The sequence below is a fragment of the Tachypleus tridentatus genome, chromosome 10 (genome assembly GCF_004210375.1).
Source record: "Tachypleus tridentatus isolate NWPU-2018 chromosome 10, ASM421037v1, whole genome shotgun sequence".
NCBI classification, from domain to species: domain Eukaryota; kingdom Metazoa; phylum Arthropoda; class Merostomata; order Xiphosura; family Limulidae; genus Tachypleus; species Tachypleus tridentatus.
The window spans coordinates 162,466,124-162,489,135 of NC_134834.1; the positions used below are offsets into that span (position 1 = coordinate 162,466,124).

At 36.3% G+C, this 23,012-nt stretch overlaps 1 protein-coding gene across 3 annotated transcripts in view; it reads left to right on the forward strand.

Annotated features, from left to right (window-relative positions):
- Positions 1-23,012, forward strand: part of LOC143230808 (uncharacterized) — a 116,219-nt gene that overhangs the window by 84,235 nt on the left and 8,972 nt on the right. For all 3 annotated transcript variants that reach the window (XM_076464972.1, XM_076464973.1, XM_076464971.1), the window contains exons 2-3: positions 12,376-12,439; positions 22,250-22,335. In XM_076464972.1, coding sequence (XP_076321087.1) covers positions 12,376-12,439; positions 22,250-22,335 — 150 coding nt within the window. The remainder of the gene's footprint in view (positions 1-12,375; positions 12,440-22,249; positions 22,336-23,012) is intronic.

Consider the following 23,012-nt stretch of genomic DNA (forward strand, 5'->3'; position numbering starts at 1 on the left):
TTACAACGCTAAAATCCGGGTTTCGATACCCGTAGTGGGCAGAGCACAGATAGCCCATTGTGTAACTTTGTGCTTAATTCAAAACAACAACAACAGTGTTATCTTTAAACCTTATTGGTGGACAAAAATTTAGGGCTAAAGTCCACTAGGGTTTATATAAAAGAAAAAGGTCAGAAAGAAAGTGACCAATCATCAGCACCCACCTTCAAAAGAGCTTTGTCCGAGTTTGAGCCAAAAAAACAAGATAGCTGTTATAATAATGACAGATATCACAGAACGAATCTTGAATATACCTATCAAAAATTCAGCACGTTGACCTGTAGGTCACCCCAAACCTTAGATAAATAGTTAAGTTTTATCATCAATTTCCTATGATGGCGCTTTTGTTGCAACATCAATGCACTCTTACACAATAGAAGAGGGGGGAAAATCCTCCTTACACATTCTATTAAAATTTTGTCATTTAAAAGGCCTATTTCTTAGGTTTATAAAAATGTACTCAAACGAATTATTTATATAATTAAATAAGAAGTTTGAAAATGTCTTCTTTCTCCATCATTATTTTAAAGTAGTCGATGTAGTAATTGAACAATCACGTTGACATGTGAAGCGCATAAATATTTGAATAAATAAGCCCTATATAATTATATAGAAATTCAAAACTATGAGAAAATCAAAGACGGAAACACGAATCTCGTTCTTAGAACCTCCCTAACTCCTGTGTTTACATCATTCATTTCAAAGTAAAATTACATCTATAATAGTTTTAACCATTCTCCGCAAGCGCTTCATTGAACGTTATTTAACATATGCAAATTAAACAGAAGTAGCATTCAATCATCAGCCAAAACGTATTTAAAGCACTGTGATGCAATAACAGGCTTATTTAATCTTAACTTACTGCTTCACTCTATAAGCCTCGCTGTTTTAATATACAAACGAGAACAAACTGCACTGTAATAATTTCGTGCTTGGTACTTAATCGAACGGCTTGCTGTCCATTAAGAGCTTTAAAACAGTTAACACAAAAGGAACTATTATCTACATGAAGAGATCCTGAAACATTTATATAAAAAAAGCCATTTTCTGAAACTCCATAAAGATAGAAGTTTTTATACCGTAAAAAAAACACAAACTTGAAGAGAAGCTTTAATACATGTATCGTATTCTGTGCAAATTAAAGTTTTTAGTTTAATTTAGGGCTGAAGACGGCTCTTGAAATTTATGCTTTTAAACGATGAATTCAAGAAAAAAACTAGGCTTTGAGGTATTGAATGTATTGTAAAAGTAAAGGTCAAATTCCATTATTCTGTCCAGCAAGAGAAGCTTAAGAAGATGCAGTGGTTGTTGATAACCTGCCTTTCAAGCTTAAGAAGATGCAGTGGTTGTTGATAACCTGCCTTTCAAGCTTAAGAAGATGCAGTGGTTGTTGGTAACCTGCCTTCCAACCTTAAGAAGATGTAGTGGTTGTTGATAACCTGCCTTCAAAGCTTAAGAAGATGCAGTGGTTGTTGATAACCTGCCTTTCAAGCTTAAGAAGATGCAGTGGTTGTTGATAACCTGCCTTTCAAGCTTAAGAAGATGCAGTGGTTGTTGATAACCTGCCTTTCAAGCTTAAGAAGATGTAGTGGTTGTTTATAACCTGCCTTCCAACCTTAATAAGATGTAGTGGTTGTTTATAACCTGCCTTCCAACCTTAAGAAGATGCAGTGGTTGTTGATAACCTGCCTTCCAAGCTTAAGAAGATGCAGTGGTTGTTGATAACCTGCCTTTCAAGCTTAAGAAGATGCAGTGGTTGTTGATAACCTGCCTTCCAACCTTAAGAAGATGCAGTGGTTGTTGATAACCTGCCTTCCAAGCTTAAGAAGATGCAGTGGTTGTTGATAACCTGCCTTTCAAGCTTAAGAAGATGCAGTGGTTGTTGATAACCTGCCTTTCAAGCTTAAGAAGATGTAGTGGTTGTTTATAACCTGCCTTCCAACCTTAATAAGATGTAGTGGTTGTTTATAACCTGCCTTCCAAGCTTAAGAAGATGCAGTGGTTGTTGATAACCTGCCTTTCAAGCTTAAGAAGATGCAGTGGTTGTTGATAACCTGCCTTCCAACCTTAAGAAGATGCAGTGGTTGTTGATAACCTGCCTTCCAAGCTTAAGAAGATGCAGTGGTTGTTGATAACCTGCCTTTCAAGCTTAAGAAGATGCAGTGGTTGTTGATAACCTGCCTTTCAAGCTTAAGAAGATGCAGTGGTTGTTGATAACCTGCCTTCCAACCCTAAGAAGATGTAGTGGTTGTTGATAACCTGCCTTCCAACCTTAAGAAGATGCAGTGGTTGTTGATAACCTGCCTTCCAAGCTTAAGAAGATGCAGTGGTTGTTGATAACCTGCCTTTCAAGCTTAAGAAGATGCAGTGGTTGTTGATAACCTGCCTTCCAACCTTAAGAAGATGCAGTGGTTGTTGATAACCTGCCTTTCAAGCTTAAGAAGATGCAGTGGTTGTTGATAACCTGCCTTCCAACCTTAAGAAGATGTAGTGGTTGTTGATAACCTGCCTTCCAACCTTAAGAAGATGCAGTGGTTGTTGATAACCTGCCTTTCAAGCTTAAGAAGATGCAGTGGTTGTTTATAACCTGCCTTCCAACCTTAAGAAGATGTAGTGGTTGTTTATAACCTGCCTTCCAACCTTAAGAAGATGTAGTGGTTGTTTATAACCTGCCTTCCAACCTTAAGAAGATGTAGTGGTTGTTGATAACCTGCCTTCCAACCTTAAGAAGATGTAGTGGTTGTTTATAACCTGCCTTCCAACCTTAAGAAGATGTAGTGGTTGTTGATAACCTGCCTTCCAACCTTAAGAAGATGTAGTGGTTGTTGATAACCTGCCTTCCAACCTTAAGAAGATGCAGTGGTTGTTTATAACCTGCCTTCCAACCTTAAGAAGATGTAGTGGTTGTTTATAACCTGCCTTCCAACCTTAAGAAGATGTAGTGGTTGTTGATAACCTGCCTTCCAACCTTAAGAAGATGTAGTGGTTGTTGATAACCTGCCTTCTTTGCTATTTATTACTTCAAAATTAGGGACGACTAATCCTTTAGTACATTTTTATGAAATCCAACAAACAGGTTAACTAACCTGATAGGCAAATGTTTGTTTGTTTCTGAATTTTGCGTAAAGCTACACGAGAGCTATCTGCGCTAGCTGTTTCTAATTTAGCAGTGTAAAACTAGAAGAAAGGCAGCTAGTCATCACCACCAACCGCCAACCCTTGAGATACTCTCTAATCAACAAATAGCAGTGAGACTGTCACATTATATCGGACACACAGCTAAAAAAGCGAGCATGTTTTGTGTGATGGGGATTCAAACCTGCGACCTTCAGACTAGGAGTTGAGCGCCCAAATCACTAGGCTATGCCAGGCACTACTCAAAAAGAATCATCTAGTCTTCTACCCGTCTATGAAAATTTTTTATATACTTTTATCTATGTTGAGCGATTGATTCAACATTTATTTTGTTTTCTAAATAATCCACTCTTAATAACCACAAATGTAACCTACACAAAAATAATATTCTTGACTAATTTTATGAAGTAATTAGATATACATGCTTAAAACCTTTGGTACAATTTTTCTCAATAATTTATATAGTAACTTTATTTTCAAGCCAAAATAACGCTTTTATGTTCACTCATGACCTACCAACAATATTCATTAACCCTCTCGAAGAACCATAAATGCTAATGCAGTAATAATTAACTCCATGGCATCTCAACCCAAACATACATAAACTTTATGTTGAAAACATTGATTTTGTTGCTAATATCGTGTTAAGAAAGATTTATATCGAAACTATGAAGTAATTATTTGTCAGAGATAACTTGAAAACGTTAATGAGTGGATAATTAACAAAATTAACTCAAGGAACAATCAAGATCTTTTTCCATAGTCCTAAAAGAATGGTTACGTCACCGGAAAGAAATTAGTTGCATAATGTATTGTAAAAGAATTTAATTGTAATATAACAAACATTACTTCTGCCACAGTAAGTCTACGGATTTAGAACGCGAAAATCAGGGGTTCAATTCCCCTCGGTGGACTCAGCAGATAGCTCTATGTCGTTTTGCTATAAGAAAACACACACATTACTGCCACAAGCTACGTTTTTATAAAAAAAAATATTTGCGACAAAGGGAAGACTAACGTTAGATTAATAATTAACTTTAACCCTTTTAGGTCTGATATATACTCATGAAATGAAGTTTCTCTTCTATACTTTATGGTTCTGAGCTTTCAAAAATAAACAGAATAGGCGGCAGGGGCCGAAGATAAGTGTTACTACGCGTATGATTAGCGTTTTTAATGTATACAAACGTTTCCTGTTTGTGTAATGTAGTAACACTAACTTATTTGTTCTTAGTTTTATTTTAATCTGCATCAAATGTTATTCTAAGAAATGGTAAAAAATCTGATAATTTATATAAAAACTAATGCCTATCAAGAGGTTTAAAGTATTATATATTTATTTACTAATTTAAAATCCAATTAGAAACGAGCTTCGACCTAAGAGTAGCAGTTGTTTGAAAACGAAACAACAAAATATACCTGTATAACTTGCCACAAACGCTTCTCTTTTAAGACTGTTCAGATATATGTAGTTGGTGTAAGATCGCTCTAAGGTTAAGCTTAAGTACCTGGTGTTATTTGACAAGCTATGCTTTCAAATAAGCTCACTCAAGCGTCAAGTGCAATTTGGCAAAGTTTTGTTATTTGTTTGTTTTGAATTTCGCGCAAAGCTACGCAAGGGCTATCTGCGCTAGCCGTCCCTAATTTAGCAGTGTAAGACTAGAGGGAAGGCAGCTAGTCATCACCACCCACCGCCAACTTTTGGGTTACTCTTTTACCAACGAATAGTGGGATTGACCGTAACGTCATAACGCCTCCACAACTGAAAGGGCGAGCATATTTGGTGCGACGGGGATTACAAGTCAAACGCCTTAACCCACCTGGCCATGTCGGGCGGCGCAGTTTTGTTTTTTCACAGTTTCTGCTAATTCGTGATCACGAGAAACCCCCTTGAAGTAAAAATGTATCTCAGGACGGCTGGTATAGGTATTAACAGTTTTACCAAAATAAAGCAGAGAACAGCGTTTCGACCTTCTGAAGATGACCTCAGATATAGTCTTTGCTAATTGATAATTATTACACATAAATTTGTTGTCCAACCTTTGAATTAAATAATTTACAAGCCCCAAAAAATGTTGTAGGATCTGGATGGGCCACACTAAGGATTGAGTTATTGATTTGAATGTTGCTTTTACACCTGACATGGATCTTTGAGTTTTATGCGAAAAGATATTATTCTGTTGACCGGCAAAACCACCGTAACAACCTCTGTGACCTCTGGAACCTGCTCATTTTAGTATCCATTGATAGGATTTATGATTGAAGAATCTTACTACAAGATCTTAAGCACTGTCAAGAACGTAGTCTATAGTTTTCAAAATTGGTTGAACATAATCTTTTCCAACCTAAATAATATTGTTAACAATGACTTGAAAGTTGGATAAAGTGTGTTCCTTTAACTCCAGGCCCGGCATGGCCAGGTGGTTAAGGCAATCGACTCGTAATTCCAGGGTCGCGGGTTCGAATCTTCATCACACCAAGCATGCTCGGGCTGTTACAATGTGATGGTCAATCCCACTATTCGTTGATAAAAGAGTAGTCCAAGAGTTGGCGGTGTGTGGTGATGATTAGCTGTCTTCCCTCTAGCCTTACACTACTAAATTAGGGACGGCTAGCACAGATAGCTCTCGTGTAGCTTTGCGCGAAATTAAAAACAAACCAAACCAGTTCTATAATTATGAAGTGTAGCCAAGTGCCGAAGGCTCAGAAACTAATGATAGATAATACCTTTTCTATCTATCATTCCAGCAAATGAATTTTTGTTACGCTTTGACAGAACTTTCAATTAACATGATGTTTGTCAAATTCCCCAGGCCGTTACGTAGTCACGCTAATAAGTAAGCGTTGAGAAGTTACTTTAACACCCAGGGACCTACAAGTTATATTCTGTCACACTAGTTTAATTCACAATCTTTCAGTATCTTGCACACGTCGTTACACTAATAACCTGTCTGTCTACTCTGTATCGTGTTTATACTTAGAATATACTTGCAAAACGCACAGAGAGGGACCTTATCTACTTGTTCGTAAGATACCTTGAGCAAGGTGATCTACATCTATTGAAAAATGTTTTTAATCCATAAAAGAAGACTGAGCACCGTCTGTATGAACACAGTAGTTGTATTTGTAAGTTCTAACATAAATAAGGTTGACAACCGAAAACATCCTCGTTAAATTGCTATAACGTGTGCTTAGAATGCTTCTATGGCATTCAACAGTGCTGCCCCCTCTAGTACAGCGGTAAGTCTATGGATTTACAACGCTAAAATCAGGGGTTTTATTCTCCTCGGTGGGCTCAGCAGATAGATAAATTCATACATACGTGTGAACATTGTTTTACTTCAAGGCTACAGGCGGAAGGCTGAGGAAAGTATTGTTAATTTGAGGCATTATGAGATATGTACTGAAATGATCTTTTGCTGTCTTAAGCGTTTTAATACTGGAAAATAGAAGTCATTGGTAAGTTCATAACTATTTACTCACTTCGGTTGGCTTTCATCCATAACTTTAAGCATCGAAAAGTAAAGCCGATGAATGTGAGAAGGCAAACCTTTCTATTTTATTGGTTTGTTTAATGTTTTATCTTCAAAGACTCGTGAACTCAAAGAACTTAGCTAGTAATGTAAGTAATGGGTTTTCATCAAAAACTTAAATTCCAAAGTATGATAAAAAAAGGCTGCATGAAATAAAGCAAAACTTTCTCTTGAAATTCAAAAACTCTACGTGGGTTTGTATCCATATTTTAATAATTCAGCTGTTTTGACACTACGCTTCGATCTGCTGGACCCGAATACAGTTCATGTCAAGAAACTGATGAGTATTTACATGATATCTAAACTACTTCGACAAGATGAATACACTTCTTTGAATCTTCGAGAATGAAACACAAACTCCCGTCTGAAAACTTTATTTAAATGACATCCGAAAGGAAGAACATAGAAAAATCTTTCTCATGGAGTTGTGTGAGGACAAGTAAGAAATGGTACATTTCTTTTAACACTTCCAGAGTTTTCATTAACTGTTTCGTGAAATTATTTTCCCAAAACGTAAATTTCTTTTGCGATTACACGATATTTTATAAAACTTTTCTTTGCTCAGTACATGGTGTATTATATTTTCTCATTATTTAATGAATTAAAATGCACTTTCAAGTGAGGTACACTTCAGTAAGATTGGTATTTCATTTAATACAAGAAAAGGCACTTTGTGAATACGTTTTTATGTACACACAAGTATAGGAAATGGCAGAAATAATAGAATGAATAACGGTTCGAGGTTCATAGCACTATGTAACAAAATTTTTACTTTTTCTTGTTCCTCGGCAGAAAGTGTTATTTCCCAATTGGTTATGCCTAAAGTAAATGGAAAAGGCCTACTTTTATCGTCTAACTTTGCTTTTGTGACCTGGGTAATGAAATTTTCAAATTTACCCATTTTTCAGAACATTCCAGGTAGATTCAGTGCTGAGTAGCTGATAGAGAATTTTCAAGAACTTCCTAGAATGTTCTAGAAGACTCAAAGCTGTGCTGCTCCATAACGGGAATAAGTATCCGTCTCTTCCCTTGGCTCATTCAGTGCACCTCAAAGAGGAATACAACAGCGTCAAGACCTTGCTAGAAGCCTTGAAGTATGATGAGTATGGCTAGGAGGTCATCGGAGACTTCATCCTGGTGGCATTCCTGATGGGTCTCCAAGGAGGCTTTATCTAGTTTATCTGTTATATTTGCCTTTGGAACAGCAGGGACACTGCAACACACTACAACACTGCCCACAACAGACAAAGTTCTCTACGGGGAGGCTCAATGTCAAGTGTGAGTCACTAGTGGACCTCCAGAAGGTGTTTTTCTCACCATTGCACATAAAATTAGGTCTTATGAAACAATTTTCGCAGCTCTTGATAAGGAATCTGCAGCCTTCAAGTACCTTCAAGACTTCTTCCCTTTGCTGTCTGAGGCAAAGGTAAAAGTTGATGACTTCGTTGGACCACAAATAAAGAAGATCCTGGAGTGCACAGAATTCCCCAAGAAGTTCAGTGGGAAGGAAAAAAGCTTGGGGCAGCTTTATCGCAGTTGTTCGGGGCTTCTTGGGCATTCACAAGGCCGAAAATTATGTGGAACTGGTTGAGGCTCTGGTGAAGAACTACGGCAAAATGGGCTACAGGTTGTCTCTGAAAGTCCATATCTTTGACGCTCATTTTGATAAATTTAAGGAGAACATGGGAGCATACTCAGAGGAGCAAGACGAGCGCTTCCACCGAGAAATACTGGACTTTAAACGCCACTACCAAGAAGCGTATAACGAAAACATGATGGAAGTCTATATTTAGGGGCTGATACGTGAAAGTGAGTTACATTACAGTGTCAAATCTCGAAAAACTACTCACTTCTAAACATTTTCGTTTATTTTTATATAACTTTAGTATAAATACATGTAAATCTTGATTCATATGTTGTTTTATTCAGACTTTATGTAAATGAAAATGTGCAAATTTGCCCGTTTTTACATAAAAAATAGGTTAATTTCTAAATTTCATTATCCAAGTCACAAAAGCAAAGCTTAAAGGGAACAATGGTCATTTTCTGTACTTTTACAACCTAACCAATTAAGAAATAACACATATTATCCAGGAACAAAATTTGTGTTACATAGTGTAGTATTTTCAATGTGTTATTCCTCTACTATTTCCATACATGCCGGGTTTAGTTTTTCTCAAGACATGATATACGAACCACAACGAGGGTGCAACTCATTCAGCCACTGAAAACTGCGGACACATACAAGGCCAATCAATCATAGCATGTGCCATTTCGCTGCTGTTAAACGTTGACATCAGAAAATTGCCTGAGGGACTTTTATTCACGATGAGGCTGTAAAACTCGAATTATAAAATTTCATGTGACAAAGTTATTCTTCAATATATTGTAGTTCATCAAATGCTTTTAGTCATTTGTTGAAGACAGCAAATAATAATATATCGTCACAGCTACGTCAAAATTGTATTTATCCAAAGCCACAATTTTACAGGCTCACAAATAATATGGTTTTGAAACTAAAAATTGTAGGTCATGTGAGATATAAGATATTGTTAATGTGGCAGATGGACCGTTTCTAACTGAAAAATACATAATGTTTGTTTGTTTACGGAATGTGAAAATGTGAAAGGACATGATTTGTGTTGTTGATATTTTGAATAACGCATCAAGCTACACAATGGCCTGTCCCAGCTCTGCTCACCACGTCTATCGAAACTCGGTTTCTAGCGTTGTAAGTCCGAAAGCATATCGCTGTACCACTGGAGGACGTATCCTGTGAGCGTTTGCACGAAAACACAAATCATGAGAAATGTACTTTGACAAGGTGGTAATGATATATGAATTATTATATGTGAAAAATGTTAAAAATATGAAGATTCTTCTTTAAATGATTTGACGCCAGTTTTTTAAGGAGTAAATCAAGATATGGATAATCATAAGAAGTCCTAAAACGTAAAAACACATTTATAAGAAAACTCAATACCAAAAACAGTTGTATCAAATACTTCTTGGAATATAACACAAATCTACTCACTAGAAGCTTGGAACAAGGTTTCACTGACCCATTTTCATCACCAGTTCGACAAGTGTGTAGTTGAAGTCACAGCTTGTTTTTTTTTGTTTTGAATTTCACGCAAAGCTACACGAGAGCTATCTACGCTAGCCGTACCTAATTTAGCAGTGTATGACCAGAAGGAAGGCAGCTAGTCATCACCACCCCTCTACGCTAGCCGTACCTAATTTAGCAGTGTATGACCAGAAGGAAGGCAGCTAGTCATCACCACCCCCACCGCCAACTATTGGGCTATTCTTTTAGCAACGAAGAGTGGGATTGACCGAAACATTACAACGTCCACACGGCTGAAAGGGGGAGCATGTTTGGTGTGACGGGTATTTGAACTCGCGATCCTCGGATTACGAGTCGAGTGCCTTAACCATCTATTAGAACTTTCAGACAACAGCCACGTATAGAGATACATTCACGACTTAAAGCTAAAAGTCAAGACCATTGGGAAACACTTGAGTAGACATACGTAAATACCGTTAGTACAGCTTTACACAGCTGTTATTCTGAATGGCCATTCGCTTTAGATGAAGTTTATGAAGATAACTAGGATATTTTTGTAGGTCTAAAACTGTGTGGATTATATTTTTCATAGTTCCCAAAAACTTTCCTACTCTGACAGCAATGGACCATTCGTTTTGTTCCTGAATCACTTCTGAGTGGTTACTTGTACCCGGTTTTGTATGTTTGTTTTTTGGCTAAATTCAACTTCTTTAGCAATAAAGATATTTCTTTCTTCGAAACGACAAAAAATCGTAGTTTTCTTACTTTCATTATTGATTAATGCAATTTCGCGTTCTTAAATCCTATAACGTAACCCTTAAAGAAGGTATTAATTTTACACGCCATTTCCATTTGCAAATCGCCACATTTCAGCTTAGTAACAACAAGAGGGCAGGGCATCCAACCTGTACAGTCATAGGCCACAGTGATGACATGGGTAAAGTTAAACTTATTACCATAAATCGAGAACGACCGTCTTTATGATATGTCAGTTTGACTTTCAGATGTTTTTACTTTAGTATACCAGATACGACAGATGAGTGCAGCTCAGTAATTTACGTACTCATCTGTCATATCTTGTATACTTAAGTAAAAACAGCAAAATCTGGGATATGTGCATAAAACTGCAAAAAAAGAAGAAACCAACCCTTCAATATAATTTTATTATTTCAAAATTAGGAGTGGCCAAGCATGTAGTTCTCTAGTAGTTTTGCGCTAATATTAAAAACAAAGAGACACATTGAATTTATTTGAGATCTATGGGTTGATTTATTAACAAGACTGGAGTCAGCAGTGAGGATTTTATGATCATCGTTGTAGTTAGAGTTTTTACTTTTACCGTATTTAATCATTCACGTTATCACAAAATTCTTCGAATTTTAATAAATTCAATTTCCCAATAACGCGCATTCGGCTGTAAGTAAATTATCACCATAGTAACCAACGATTACAGTTCACGTACAAGTCAGAGTAATTGTGAGATTCAAACGTGAGATAAACCAGGCATATCTCTCAATCAAGAAAGTTACTTTGAAGGAATCTCGTATAAATCAGTTACTGAGTGTAATTTGTATTCGTTACGTTATCAATTATTTATTAACATTTTATATTACACGTGGCAATCAGCATCCCGAAGAACCATTATAACTGATTGTGGTACTTTCGCCAGTATTCTTCGTCGTAAGAATTTATCAACTGTGATATAAAGGAGAATTGTTCATTAAAAATACTAATACATTTCTTGAATACACCTGTGATTTGATCTAAGCATTGTTAAACAAATTAAATTAAGAAAGTTATAGTCATTCTTTAACAGCCGAAAAATCGCATCGTCGCTTTTACTGGTTTTGTAATGGTTAACCTAACTCCGTTTGTCTCTGATGCAACGTCGGAACGTTTCGAATACTGTATTTACTTGTGTAGAAGATATACGTAACCTGGCATGGCCAGATGATTAAGGCGCGTGACTTGTAATCTGAGGGTCGTGGGTTCGAATCCCCGTCGCACCAAACGTGCTCTCTCTTTCAGCCGTGGGGGCGCTATAAGTTACGATCAATCGCGCTATTCGTTGGTAAAAGAGTAGCCCAAGAGCTGACGGTGGGTAATGATGACTAGCTGCCTTCTCTCTTGTCTTACACTGTTAAATTATGAACGGCTAGCACACCTAGCCTTCCTCTAGCTTTGTGCGAAATTAAAAAAAACCCAACAAGAAATACAAAAATAACCTTCGCTTTCTACTCTCGTGTCTGACACAACTAAAGAAGGGACAGTGATAAGTCTTTGGATTTACAACGATAAAAACGAGGGGTTCGATTCCCCTCGGTGGACACAGCAGATAACTCGATGTGGCTTTGCTGTAAGAAAAACAAATGCAGCGAATGAATACTTTTACAAGTTTTCTTCCCTTTTCCACTTCTGAGTGACCAGCACAATATACTTCTTTTCTGGTTTGCAAGTGAACTATGTATTCGGAAATTATCATAACAATTAAATAAGACGTTAAATGAATGTTGTCACTATTCATGTACATCCAAATCATTTAATAATTGATGTATTATTTTCTCTTTATAGGCTTAAAGTGTCGTACATTTATTTTTTCAGGGCCTGTATACTGTTGCGATTACTCTAGCTGCTTTCCATGTAATAACAGACTTGGATGATCCAGGTAAGTCAAAGGATCTGACTTCTAGTCTTTCAATTAGTAAGTTATTTTGTTTGACTGGTTTAGTTTAACACCTACCACACGAGCCAGCCTGACATATCTTAATTTATATAAAGAAAAGAATATTTTCGAAAAAGTTTGGGTTGTGTTGATTAAAAAAGAAAGACGTTTGGCGCTACTTTCGAGGCCTAGATCTCTGGATCAAACCCGCGACTTGACTCGTGAAGTTAAATGGTAAATGTAAAGTACAATGCTGAAGTGGTTAAACATGCTTGAAATGTTCTAGATGTGGTTGTGAATGTAATGGTTTTAGTATAGCGGTTACACTAAACTGTGGGTTCAGGTTGGATGAGAGAATAATTTATTCTAAGGTTTTCCAATCGATTTCAGGTACCAGCTGAATCAAAGATTTGCCGATTGATTACAACATTGACAACAAAACATAAATGAAGGGGCACAATCGTGTCATTATTTTCAAAAGGAGGGAGCTGGAATCATTAGTTTCAATATTTTGTGAAACTAACAGCACAGTAAAACCCAAAGATGCAGTATTGAAGTTTAGGCATATGCACGATCCATTTATTATAAGATGATTTCCCTAGTGATTCTAAATATAAATATGTAATTCCTGCAATGAAGAGTACATATAAGAAGGATGGTTAATACCCATTAAGGTATCGCTTTATTATAATGCCCAGTATGGTATCGCTATATTATAATGCCCAGTATGGTATCACTATATTATAATGCCCAATATGGTATTGCTATATTATAATGCTCAGTATGGTATCGCTATATTATAATGCCCAGTATGGTATCGCTATATCATAACGCCCAGTATGGTATCACTATATTATAATGCCCATAATGGTATCACTATATTATAATGCTCAGCATGGTATCACTATATTATAATGTCCATTATGGTATCACTATATTATAATGCCCAGTATGGTATCAATATATTATACTGCCCAGTATGGTATCAATATATTATACTGCCCAGTATGGTATCAATATATTATAATGCCCAGTATGGTATCGCTATATTATAATGCCCAGTATGGTATCACTATATTATAATGCCCAGTATGGTATCACTATATTATAATGCCCAGAATGGTATCACTATATTATAATGCTCAGCATGGTATCACTATATTATAATGCCCAGTATGGTATCAATATATTATACTGCCCAGTATGGTATCACTATATTATACTGCCCAGTATGGTATCAATATATTATACTGCCCAGTATGGTATCAATATATTATACTGCCCAGTATGATATCAATATATTATAATGCCCAGTATGGTATCAATATATTATACTGCCCAGTATGGTATCAATATATTATAATGCCCAGTATGGTATCAATATATTATACTGCCCAGTATGGTATCAATATATTATAATGCCCAGTATGGTATCAATATATTATAATGCCCAGTATGGTATTGCTATATTATAATGCCCAGTATGGTATCACTATATTATAATGCCCAATATGGTATTGCTATATTATAATGCTCAGTATGGTATCGCTATATTATAATGCCCAGTATGGTATCGCTATATCATAACGCCCAGTATGGTATCACTATATTATAATGCCCAGAATGGTATCACTATATTATAATGCTCAGCATGGTATCACTATATTATAATGTCCATTATGGTATCACTATATTATAATGCCCAGTATGGTATCAATATATTATACTGCCCAGTATGGTATCAATATATTATATTGCCCAGTATGGTATCGCTATATTATAATGCCCACTACGGTATCACTATATTATAATGCCCAGTACGGTATGAATATATTATAATCCACATAAATTATTATGTTATAATTTAATTCATATTTATTTGGGTCTTTTTATTATTATTTTGGAAGTTGTTCCGAGCATCATTCATTGAGATCTATCCAAATAACCACAAATCTCCGGTTTCCGAAATGACCCCCTTGTTAACCATCCTATGCTCAGTACCGAAAAATACCGGGTTGGCTCGTGAGACAAGTGTTAATACAAATTAAACAACTAGTAAAATAGTTAATATCGTTAATACGCATGACGGTTGTACTGAAATAAAAATAGTTTCAGAGAGTGTAACAGCAGAGGTCGCTTCACATTAGGATAACTGTGAAGTTAAATTAAAATTACTTGAACGTTCAGCTTTATAAATTTAATCGGGTATCATTAACGTTAAAAGAAAAAATAAGGATAGTTTATGATGTCTCTGGTTGAATCTCAAAATATCTTAGTTGCATTAATATTTTATGATGTGCAGTCAAACTAATCTAAATATGTATTAACTTTAAATATGACACTACTGTGAAGTTAGAAAATTTTCTTAAAGATTTAATACTGAAAGTGGAGAATGAGTTGAACTAATACTTCTGTTTACCAAGTAGAGTTCTAGGTTCGAATTCTTTTATATTTATTTGTATTTATCACGTGTCACTTAAGTCAGTTTTGCAGAGTGATATTCCTTGTCAGTATAACGTAAATAACTACAAACCACAGACAAGAACTAAGCTTCTTCGAGCGGTCAAACAACCTGCTACAGGACACACTGTTATTAACAGGAGAGATAGTTTAGCAGTTTTACCTTTTCTTTATCTTGGATTGTGTTATTCCAAACTAACGCCCATTTTCAGAATATGTACTTTACTTGACTCTTAATTCACATATCATATTTCAAGGCATTCTATTGATAAATACCTGGGATATAGCATCTCCATTTCGGATTAAGTTTTTCCTTTTTTCTTTCATCGCACCAAAAGTACAGAAAATTTATTTGTTAGAAACAAATATCTATCTTCTATGGATTTTGTTTTCAAATTTGGTACGCTGATGGATCTTGTCGACCTACAAAGAAGTGTTCCACTCGATCTACATAAACAACATATGAAAAATTATTCAAGAAGAAAACCTATGAAATTAAACGATAATTTTAAACGGAAAACTACCACTATATATTTTATAGAATCTGGTTGGTTCTGTAAAGTGAAAGTCTTTTCCGAACGTTAGGGCTCAGTTCCAAAGCTGATGTTAGTTACTATCTAACTTACTGCGGTTTGTTGGTGTGTATTGACAAAAAAGTCATAATTTAATAAAAAGAACCTTAGGTGGGGGAGAAAAAAAAAAGGTGTGGCCAAAAAGGAGTGAGCGTGCGACTTAAGGGAATGAAATCCAAATTGACGGCCAATCTGGCCAATTGATGGCCATTCACAAACGTTTTATAGCAAATATTAATTTATTAGTTAGTGAGGCCTAGGTTTTTGTTCAGCTTGGGGCAAGATGACGAATAAAATAACATATGCGACCTAGAAAACTAATGAATAGATATCTGCTGTAAACATATGATCAGTGATATAAGTGACCAATATGGTCACTAAATTTGATTTCATTCTCTTAAGTCTCACGATGTATTATTATTTTTTGGCCACAGTTTTTCACTCCTAAGGTGTTTTTGTTAGACAATCAGTAACAATAACAACAATAATTTATATAACATCATTCATCAGACACTGTTTGAAGGATTTTTTTTTCAATTATCAAATTACTGAATTTAAGGGGAAAAAGTCCAAATCTACTTTTGGCTTTCACACAATTAAGGATGGATACAGAGGGAGGATGGGGGTATGCAGAAACATAAAGTACTGATCATCTCAATTAGAATATTTTTGCTGCATTTTTACTTGTAACATGTTATTTAGGAATATATGAAAGTTCATTGTCACATGCACTATGTTGTGTGATTCAGTATAGTGCTGTAGGATTACTTGTAACTTGATATTTTAGAATAAAATCAATAAATGAGAGTTCATAGTCATATATGTTTCTTTTATTTGTTTCTAAATTAATTTCATGAAATTTACGTTGCAGTAACAAGGAAAAGTTTACTTGGAATCGGGTTTAAGTCACTGTTATTTAGTCGATCATCCCCTCCACCAAAAAATCCTGTATTCACCACTGCACACAATGTTTAAAATAATTTATCCGCCGAATAAAAGAAATTATAAATTAGTAGCGCTAGTTAAACTGATCTTTCAAGTACCTATATGAATAAAGGATACCCGTATTTAGTAATTTACAACTGAACACACTCACACACTCAAACTCATCTGACTGTCTATCAATCCTCATCCCAGTGGCACAGCGTTATGTGTGCAGACTTACAATGCTAGAAACAGGGTTTCGATACACGTGGTGGGCAAGTCACAAATAACCAATTGTGTAGTTTTGTGCTTAACTTCAAACAACACAAGCACGCGCTGGCTCGGCATGGTCAGGTGGTTAAGTCGCACGACTGCTAATCTGTGGTTCGCGGGTTCGAATCCCGATCACTCCAAAGATGCTCATCCTTTCAGCCATGGGGCGTTACAAAGTGACGGTCAGTCCCCCTATTCGTCGGTAAAAGAGTATCCCAAGAGATGGTGGTGGATGGTGATGACTAGCTGCTTTCCCTCTAGTCTTGGCTCAGATAGCCTAGTTGCTTTGCGTCGTAAAACACCAAACCAGCCAATCTCTAGGCTTACACTTGTGGACAGCTAGCGCAGATAGCCCTCATGTAGCTTTCTGTGAAATTACAAAACAAACAATCGCACTGTCTATTAATCTCATTCAACTGTTGTTGGCCACCTACTGCGCTGTTTCACTGCAGCTTACCTTTCAAACTAACAGTTGTAACTCACCATTTTCTAAAACTCATTCCGTTCATGTGTTTAGTCTCACACGTTAACGTGAATTATGTCCGTACATTTTACTTGATTGGTGCGGGAACACTGTCCTTCCTGTGCAGAGCACTCTTTTGTTACCATGGTTACTGAAGTGGCACAAAATACTCAGACAATATCTGAGGCTTTAATAAAAGTAACAAGAAGTTTGCCTTATTAGTTTTTAAGACTCTTTTCACTGCGAAGAAAAGTTTTAAATAACGACACATTGGACACTTGTTAAATAATTTATGCTTCTATTTTGCATCACACAAGCTGCTTTAAAATTTATATTTAGGCTTACAATGAAAATGAATAAAGAACCCATAATCCTATAATTTTGTTATAGGGTTTGCATTAATTTCTATCAAGACTTTTTGAGCCTACATGATTTTCTAACGTAATGAAATTAAACTTCCATCCTTGTTCATTTACAACAGCATCTGAACATCCCCTGTAGAATGTAAACTATTCAAGTTGTATACAAACTTTTTTGTAACTATTAGAATTCCGGTAGTACTGATAAGTTAGGCAAAAAACACGGATTTTATAAATGATTTTGGGTGGAATACTTGTATTAAATGATCAGTGATTTCCATGAGAAGTAATATGCGCAGCTAGTGAATACCATCAAGTAATGCCACTAATAAATTTCACTATTCAGTCCGGAAAAAGGTAGCCGAGAGTGGTGTTGACTAAATGTCTTCTCCTCCCCCTCCACTATTCAGTCTGGCAAAAGGTAGCCGAGAGTGGTGTTGACTAAATGTCTCCTCCCCCTCTACTATTCAGTCTGGCAAAAGGTAGCCGAGAGTGGTGTTGACTAAATGTCTCCTCCCCTCTACTATTCAGTCTGGCAAAAGGTAGCCGAGAGTGGTGTTGACTAAATGTCTCCTTCCCCTCTACTATTCAGTCTGGCAAAAGGTAGCCGAGAGTGGTGTTGACTAAATGTCTCCTCCCCCTCTACTATTCAGTCTGGCAAAAGGTAGCCGAGAGTGGTGTTGACTAAATGTCTCCTCCCCCTCTACTATTCAGTCTGGCAAAAGGTAGCCGAGAGTGGTGTTGACTAAATGTCTCCTCCCCTCTACTATTCAGTCCGGAAAAAGGTAGCCGAGAGTGGTGTTGACTAAATGTCTTCTCCTCCCCCTCCACTATTCAGTCTGGCAAAAGATAGCCGAGAGTGGTGTTGACTAAATGTCTCCTCCCCCTCTACTATTCAGTCTGGCAAAAGGTAGCCGAGAGTGGTGTTGACTAAATGTCTCCTTCCCCTCTACTATTCAGTCTGGCAAAAGGTAGCCGAGAGTGGTGTTGACTAAATGTCTCCTCCCCCTCTACTATTCAGTCTGGCAAAGGTAGCCGAGAGTGGTGTTGACTAAATGTCTCCTCCCCTCTACTATTCAGTCTGGCAAAGGTAGCCGAGGTAGTGGTGTTGACTAAATGTCTCCTCCCCCTACTATTCAGTCCGGAAAAGGTAGCCGAGAGTGGTGTTGACTAAATGTCTTCTCCTCCCCTCCACTATTCAGTCTGGCAAAGGTAGCCGAGAGTGGTGTTGACTAAATGTCTCCTCCCCTCTACTATTCAGTCTGGCAAAGGTAGCCGAGAGTGGTGTTGACTAAATGTCTCCTCCCCTCTACTATTCAGTCCGGAAAAAGGTAGCCGAGAGTGGTGTTGACTAAATGTCTTCTCCTCCCCCTCCACTATTCAGTCTGGCAAAAGGTAGCCGAGAGTGGTGTTGACTAAATGTCTCCTCCCCCTCTACTATTCAGTCTGGCAAAAGGTAGCCGAGAGTGGTGTTGACTAAATGTCTCCTCCCCCCTACTATTCAGTCTGGCAAAGGTAGCCGAGAGTGGTGTTGACTAAATGTCTCCTTCCCCTCTACTATTCAGTCTGGCAAAGGTAGCCGAGAGTGGTGTTGACTAAATGTCTCCTCCCCCTACTATTCAGTCTGGCAAAGGTAGCCGAGAGTGGTGTTGACTAAATGTCTCCTCCCCTCTACTATTCAGTCTGGCAAAGGTAGCCAAGAGTGGTGTTGACTAAATGTCTCCTTCCCCTCTACTATTCAGTCTGGCAAAAGGTAGCCGAGAGTGGTGTTGACTAAATGTCTCCTCCCCTCTACTATTCAGTCTGGCAAAAGGTAGCCGAGAGTGGTGTTGACTAAATGTCTCCTTCCCCTCTACTATTCAGTCTGGCAAAAGGTAGCCGTGAGCGGTGTTGACTAAATGTCTCCTCCCCACTTTGTCTGTAAGTTCCAAGCTGGAGATGGCTAACCTTACGTCGTATTCAAGAAATCCGATAAAACAAACGAGCAAACTGCAGAAGAAAAGTTACATGGGCTACTCATGTGATAGTAGAGACTTCTGGAATCATCACGGTTACAAGCTCAAAATGAACTTATAATTAAGTCATACAAGTTATACCCTTTCTCTAATCAGTTTAACACCATTCACATGTCGTATATTAATAACATCAGTGAATGTACGCGTATGAACCCCAAAATGTTTGTCCACAGACTCTAGAGTGTTATCCGATACTGTTGACATACAAATTAGTGTAATCTATTTTTGTATGTTAACGAAACGTGCAGTTTTTACTTATGTTTATCACTGTCATCATCCGGTTAACCCTCCGCCATCTGGTGTACTTAATATAACATTATATTGAGTGTGGATAACGGTTACGTCTTTCTGGGTACGTGCGACTGAGATATGTTCAGAATCAAGCAATCTCTCACAAATGAACTATTTTCATTTGACAAACGTCAATATTTTAAGTTGACGGCCGTAAACCAAATCTGTATAGCGATGATTTAATTTGTTGTAACCTTTCAAAATCGCAAATTTTCTGGAGTTAATCCAACAGTTAAAAAACAACACATATTTATGTTTATTAGACTTTGTAGTGTACATCCACTATTTTTTCAAGCTGTACTCAATTCAAAGATATAACTGCAGAAACAAATTCCAGTTGTTTCTCTTTATTTAATAATTTCACTATACCTGATCAGTTTTTGTTTGTTTTAATGACAGAGCCAAGTGTCAAGGGTCAAACGTTTACACATATTTTGGTAAAGGGAAACACAAGCCCTCAACAGCTCAGGAGGTTCTTTTCCAATACAGTGTAATAAATTTGTTAAAACTCCCCTACTACAGCAAGTTAATGCTGCGCTCACGCGCGCGCGTGTGTGAATAACACACATAGGAACAGAGTAATTTCTTGTTTTAAATGCCCTACCACCTGAAACATAAAACCTAAAGTGAAATATTGGATATCACATTTACATTACGATCGTTACTAAAACCAAGTGATAGACGTAGCTGTAGCGTTGGCCATGTCATTTCTTACCAGCCATGTTAGGTCAGTGATAAAGAGTTATTTAAACGAGTTTTGTTAGTGTTTATGCGTGAGAAACGGCTTGAAGTATATAATTTGTTCCTTTTTCAGATAGCCTCAGACTCTCTTTTGCTGTCTTTTCAGTCACACTTAATGATCTAACGTGGCTTATAAACTCGAAACTAAAGTTGGTTCTTACGAGAATTTATTACTGATTTTGAGCAAATATGTTTCGTATTTTCACAGTTACCATCGTAAAGTGAATGAACCCAAAGTGATAAATCTGCGACTGAAAACCCACCACACGAGTGTATGTCTATAAACAAAAACACAAATGTCTTATCTTAAATGTAAATACATATTTGGAAAAAATATATAAAAGTTTTTTTAATTACAGATTCAACCGAAACGACAGATCTGAACAGCTTTTAAAGTTATTCTATAATATAAAGAACTAATTATTTGTTTTTCAAGTTAAAGTTGCAAACATTACAATGGCAAAAGCCATTAAATATTCACTAAGAATTTAAAATTATTTCACATTCATCTTGAAAGCAAATTAAAGGATCTCCCACCATGTATGTTTGTGTTTCTTAGTTTGTCCAATTTAAACATGCTATGATATTTTGTTTCACTTTTTCCCACTTAACCCAGAGTATATTTTACCTATAAGATTACACGTACCTCTCATGTTTAATTTGTAAGCAAAATACTGGGGCCATTAGTTTACTTAATCGGTACTTACTCAGTATTAAGGTAACATATGATTAAAATATGGCCCAATACACAGAATAATTATCTTTCGGTTTAAAATTAATAACTTGTGAGAAAGCTAACTCTTAACTAAAAGACTGTACATGTTCGGAACCTGCATTGAAGGTCTGGAAGATCGAAATGTCCTATATTTAAAATCTAAATGTTCTATATTTAAAATCTAAATGTCCTATATTTAAACGATTCTTGTTTTCTGAAGAATAAAAACAACGTTCTAAAGTTCACTTTTCTCCAGTATACCCACTGAAATCATTCTACACCATAATTCTATATCACAGTTTACTTTATTACATTTTCTGTGTTAATAATATGTCATTAAAAATACAATTATATAATACGTACGAAAGGGTATTTTCTAATTTTGCATTGAAAATATACAAGTTTCAAAAGGTATCAAAACCTCCTTGTAAGTGAAGTTAACCAGTTTTTTTTTTCAAACTGGAGGCCACGCCTTAAAGGAGACGTAGAATGTATTCTGTGTGCATGAGTGTTAATAGGATAGCATTACCTTATATCGAACTTCGATTACTGTATACTTACGTCTGTCTGAAACTGAAGTGTACCACAAATTTTAATACACAGTGATAGTCGAAAATTGGAATATTTTTTACTGATATATTTACGTGTTGGGGTGTTAAGTGCCTGAGACAAAAGTAAAAGAAAGAGCTGAGTGAACATTTGTGAACCATTAGAATAAACTATGTTGTAACGTGTACTACATTCTCAGTGTTATATATAACAATATTTTTGTATGACGTAATACTGTTACGAAATCTGTAAAACAAATTTTGTAACTAAATATTGTTTATTAATAAATAATTTTAAACCTTAAATTTCAATTTATTTTTTTCAAATCTTATTTCACGTTTATCAAATAAAACTTCACTTGGATCGGTCTAACATACTTCCACAGCAATAAAAACATTTGGCGTAAAACCAGTTGTTTTTTTTTCTTAAAATATGAATTTGTTTGTTTCAGTGCTGTTTGGTTTGAATGTAATGCTACTTGTGTGTTCCGGATTTTGTGTACCATCATCCGTGCTACTGCTAATTGGATTATGTGTGGTGAGTATATGGTAACCGGGGTCTACTAAAAGCAAACAACTCTTAATGATAACGAAGACGAAACAACAGCGGTCAAAAGAACCCTTAAACTGGTTAAAGAATTGTTTAAGTAATTACAAAAATAACTCAAATGTTTTTATTATTGTATAGTAATGTTTTGAGACAATATGGGATCTATTAGTCCATATCGACTGTCCCATACCTTATAAGTAAACTGAAACTATTGATAAGTCAATAAAAACAATTTATGTTAATTTGAAGGAAACCTGTATTTTATATTATTTATGGTACAAAACACTCTTTATATATAAAGTAAATTTGTATCTCTAAAAACATTCAACAGCTTTTTTATTTACATTTTATAATTTAACAATTTATTCTATTTCTCTTACTTTAACTTCTTTCTAGATCTAGATTTCCTATTTTTTTGGTCCTCAAATCCTCATGATTTAGTCCAGTGATGTTCATCTTTACAGCCCGGCATGGCCAGGTGGTTAAGGCACTCGACTCATAATCCGAGGGTCGCGGGTTCGAATTCCCGTCATACCAAACATGTTCACCCTTTCAGCCATGGGAACGTTATAATATGACGGTCACTCCCAGTATTCGTTAGTAAAAGAGTAGCCCAAGTGTTGGCGGTGGGTGGTGATGACTAGCTGCCTTCCCTCTAGTCTTAC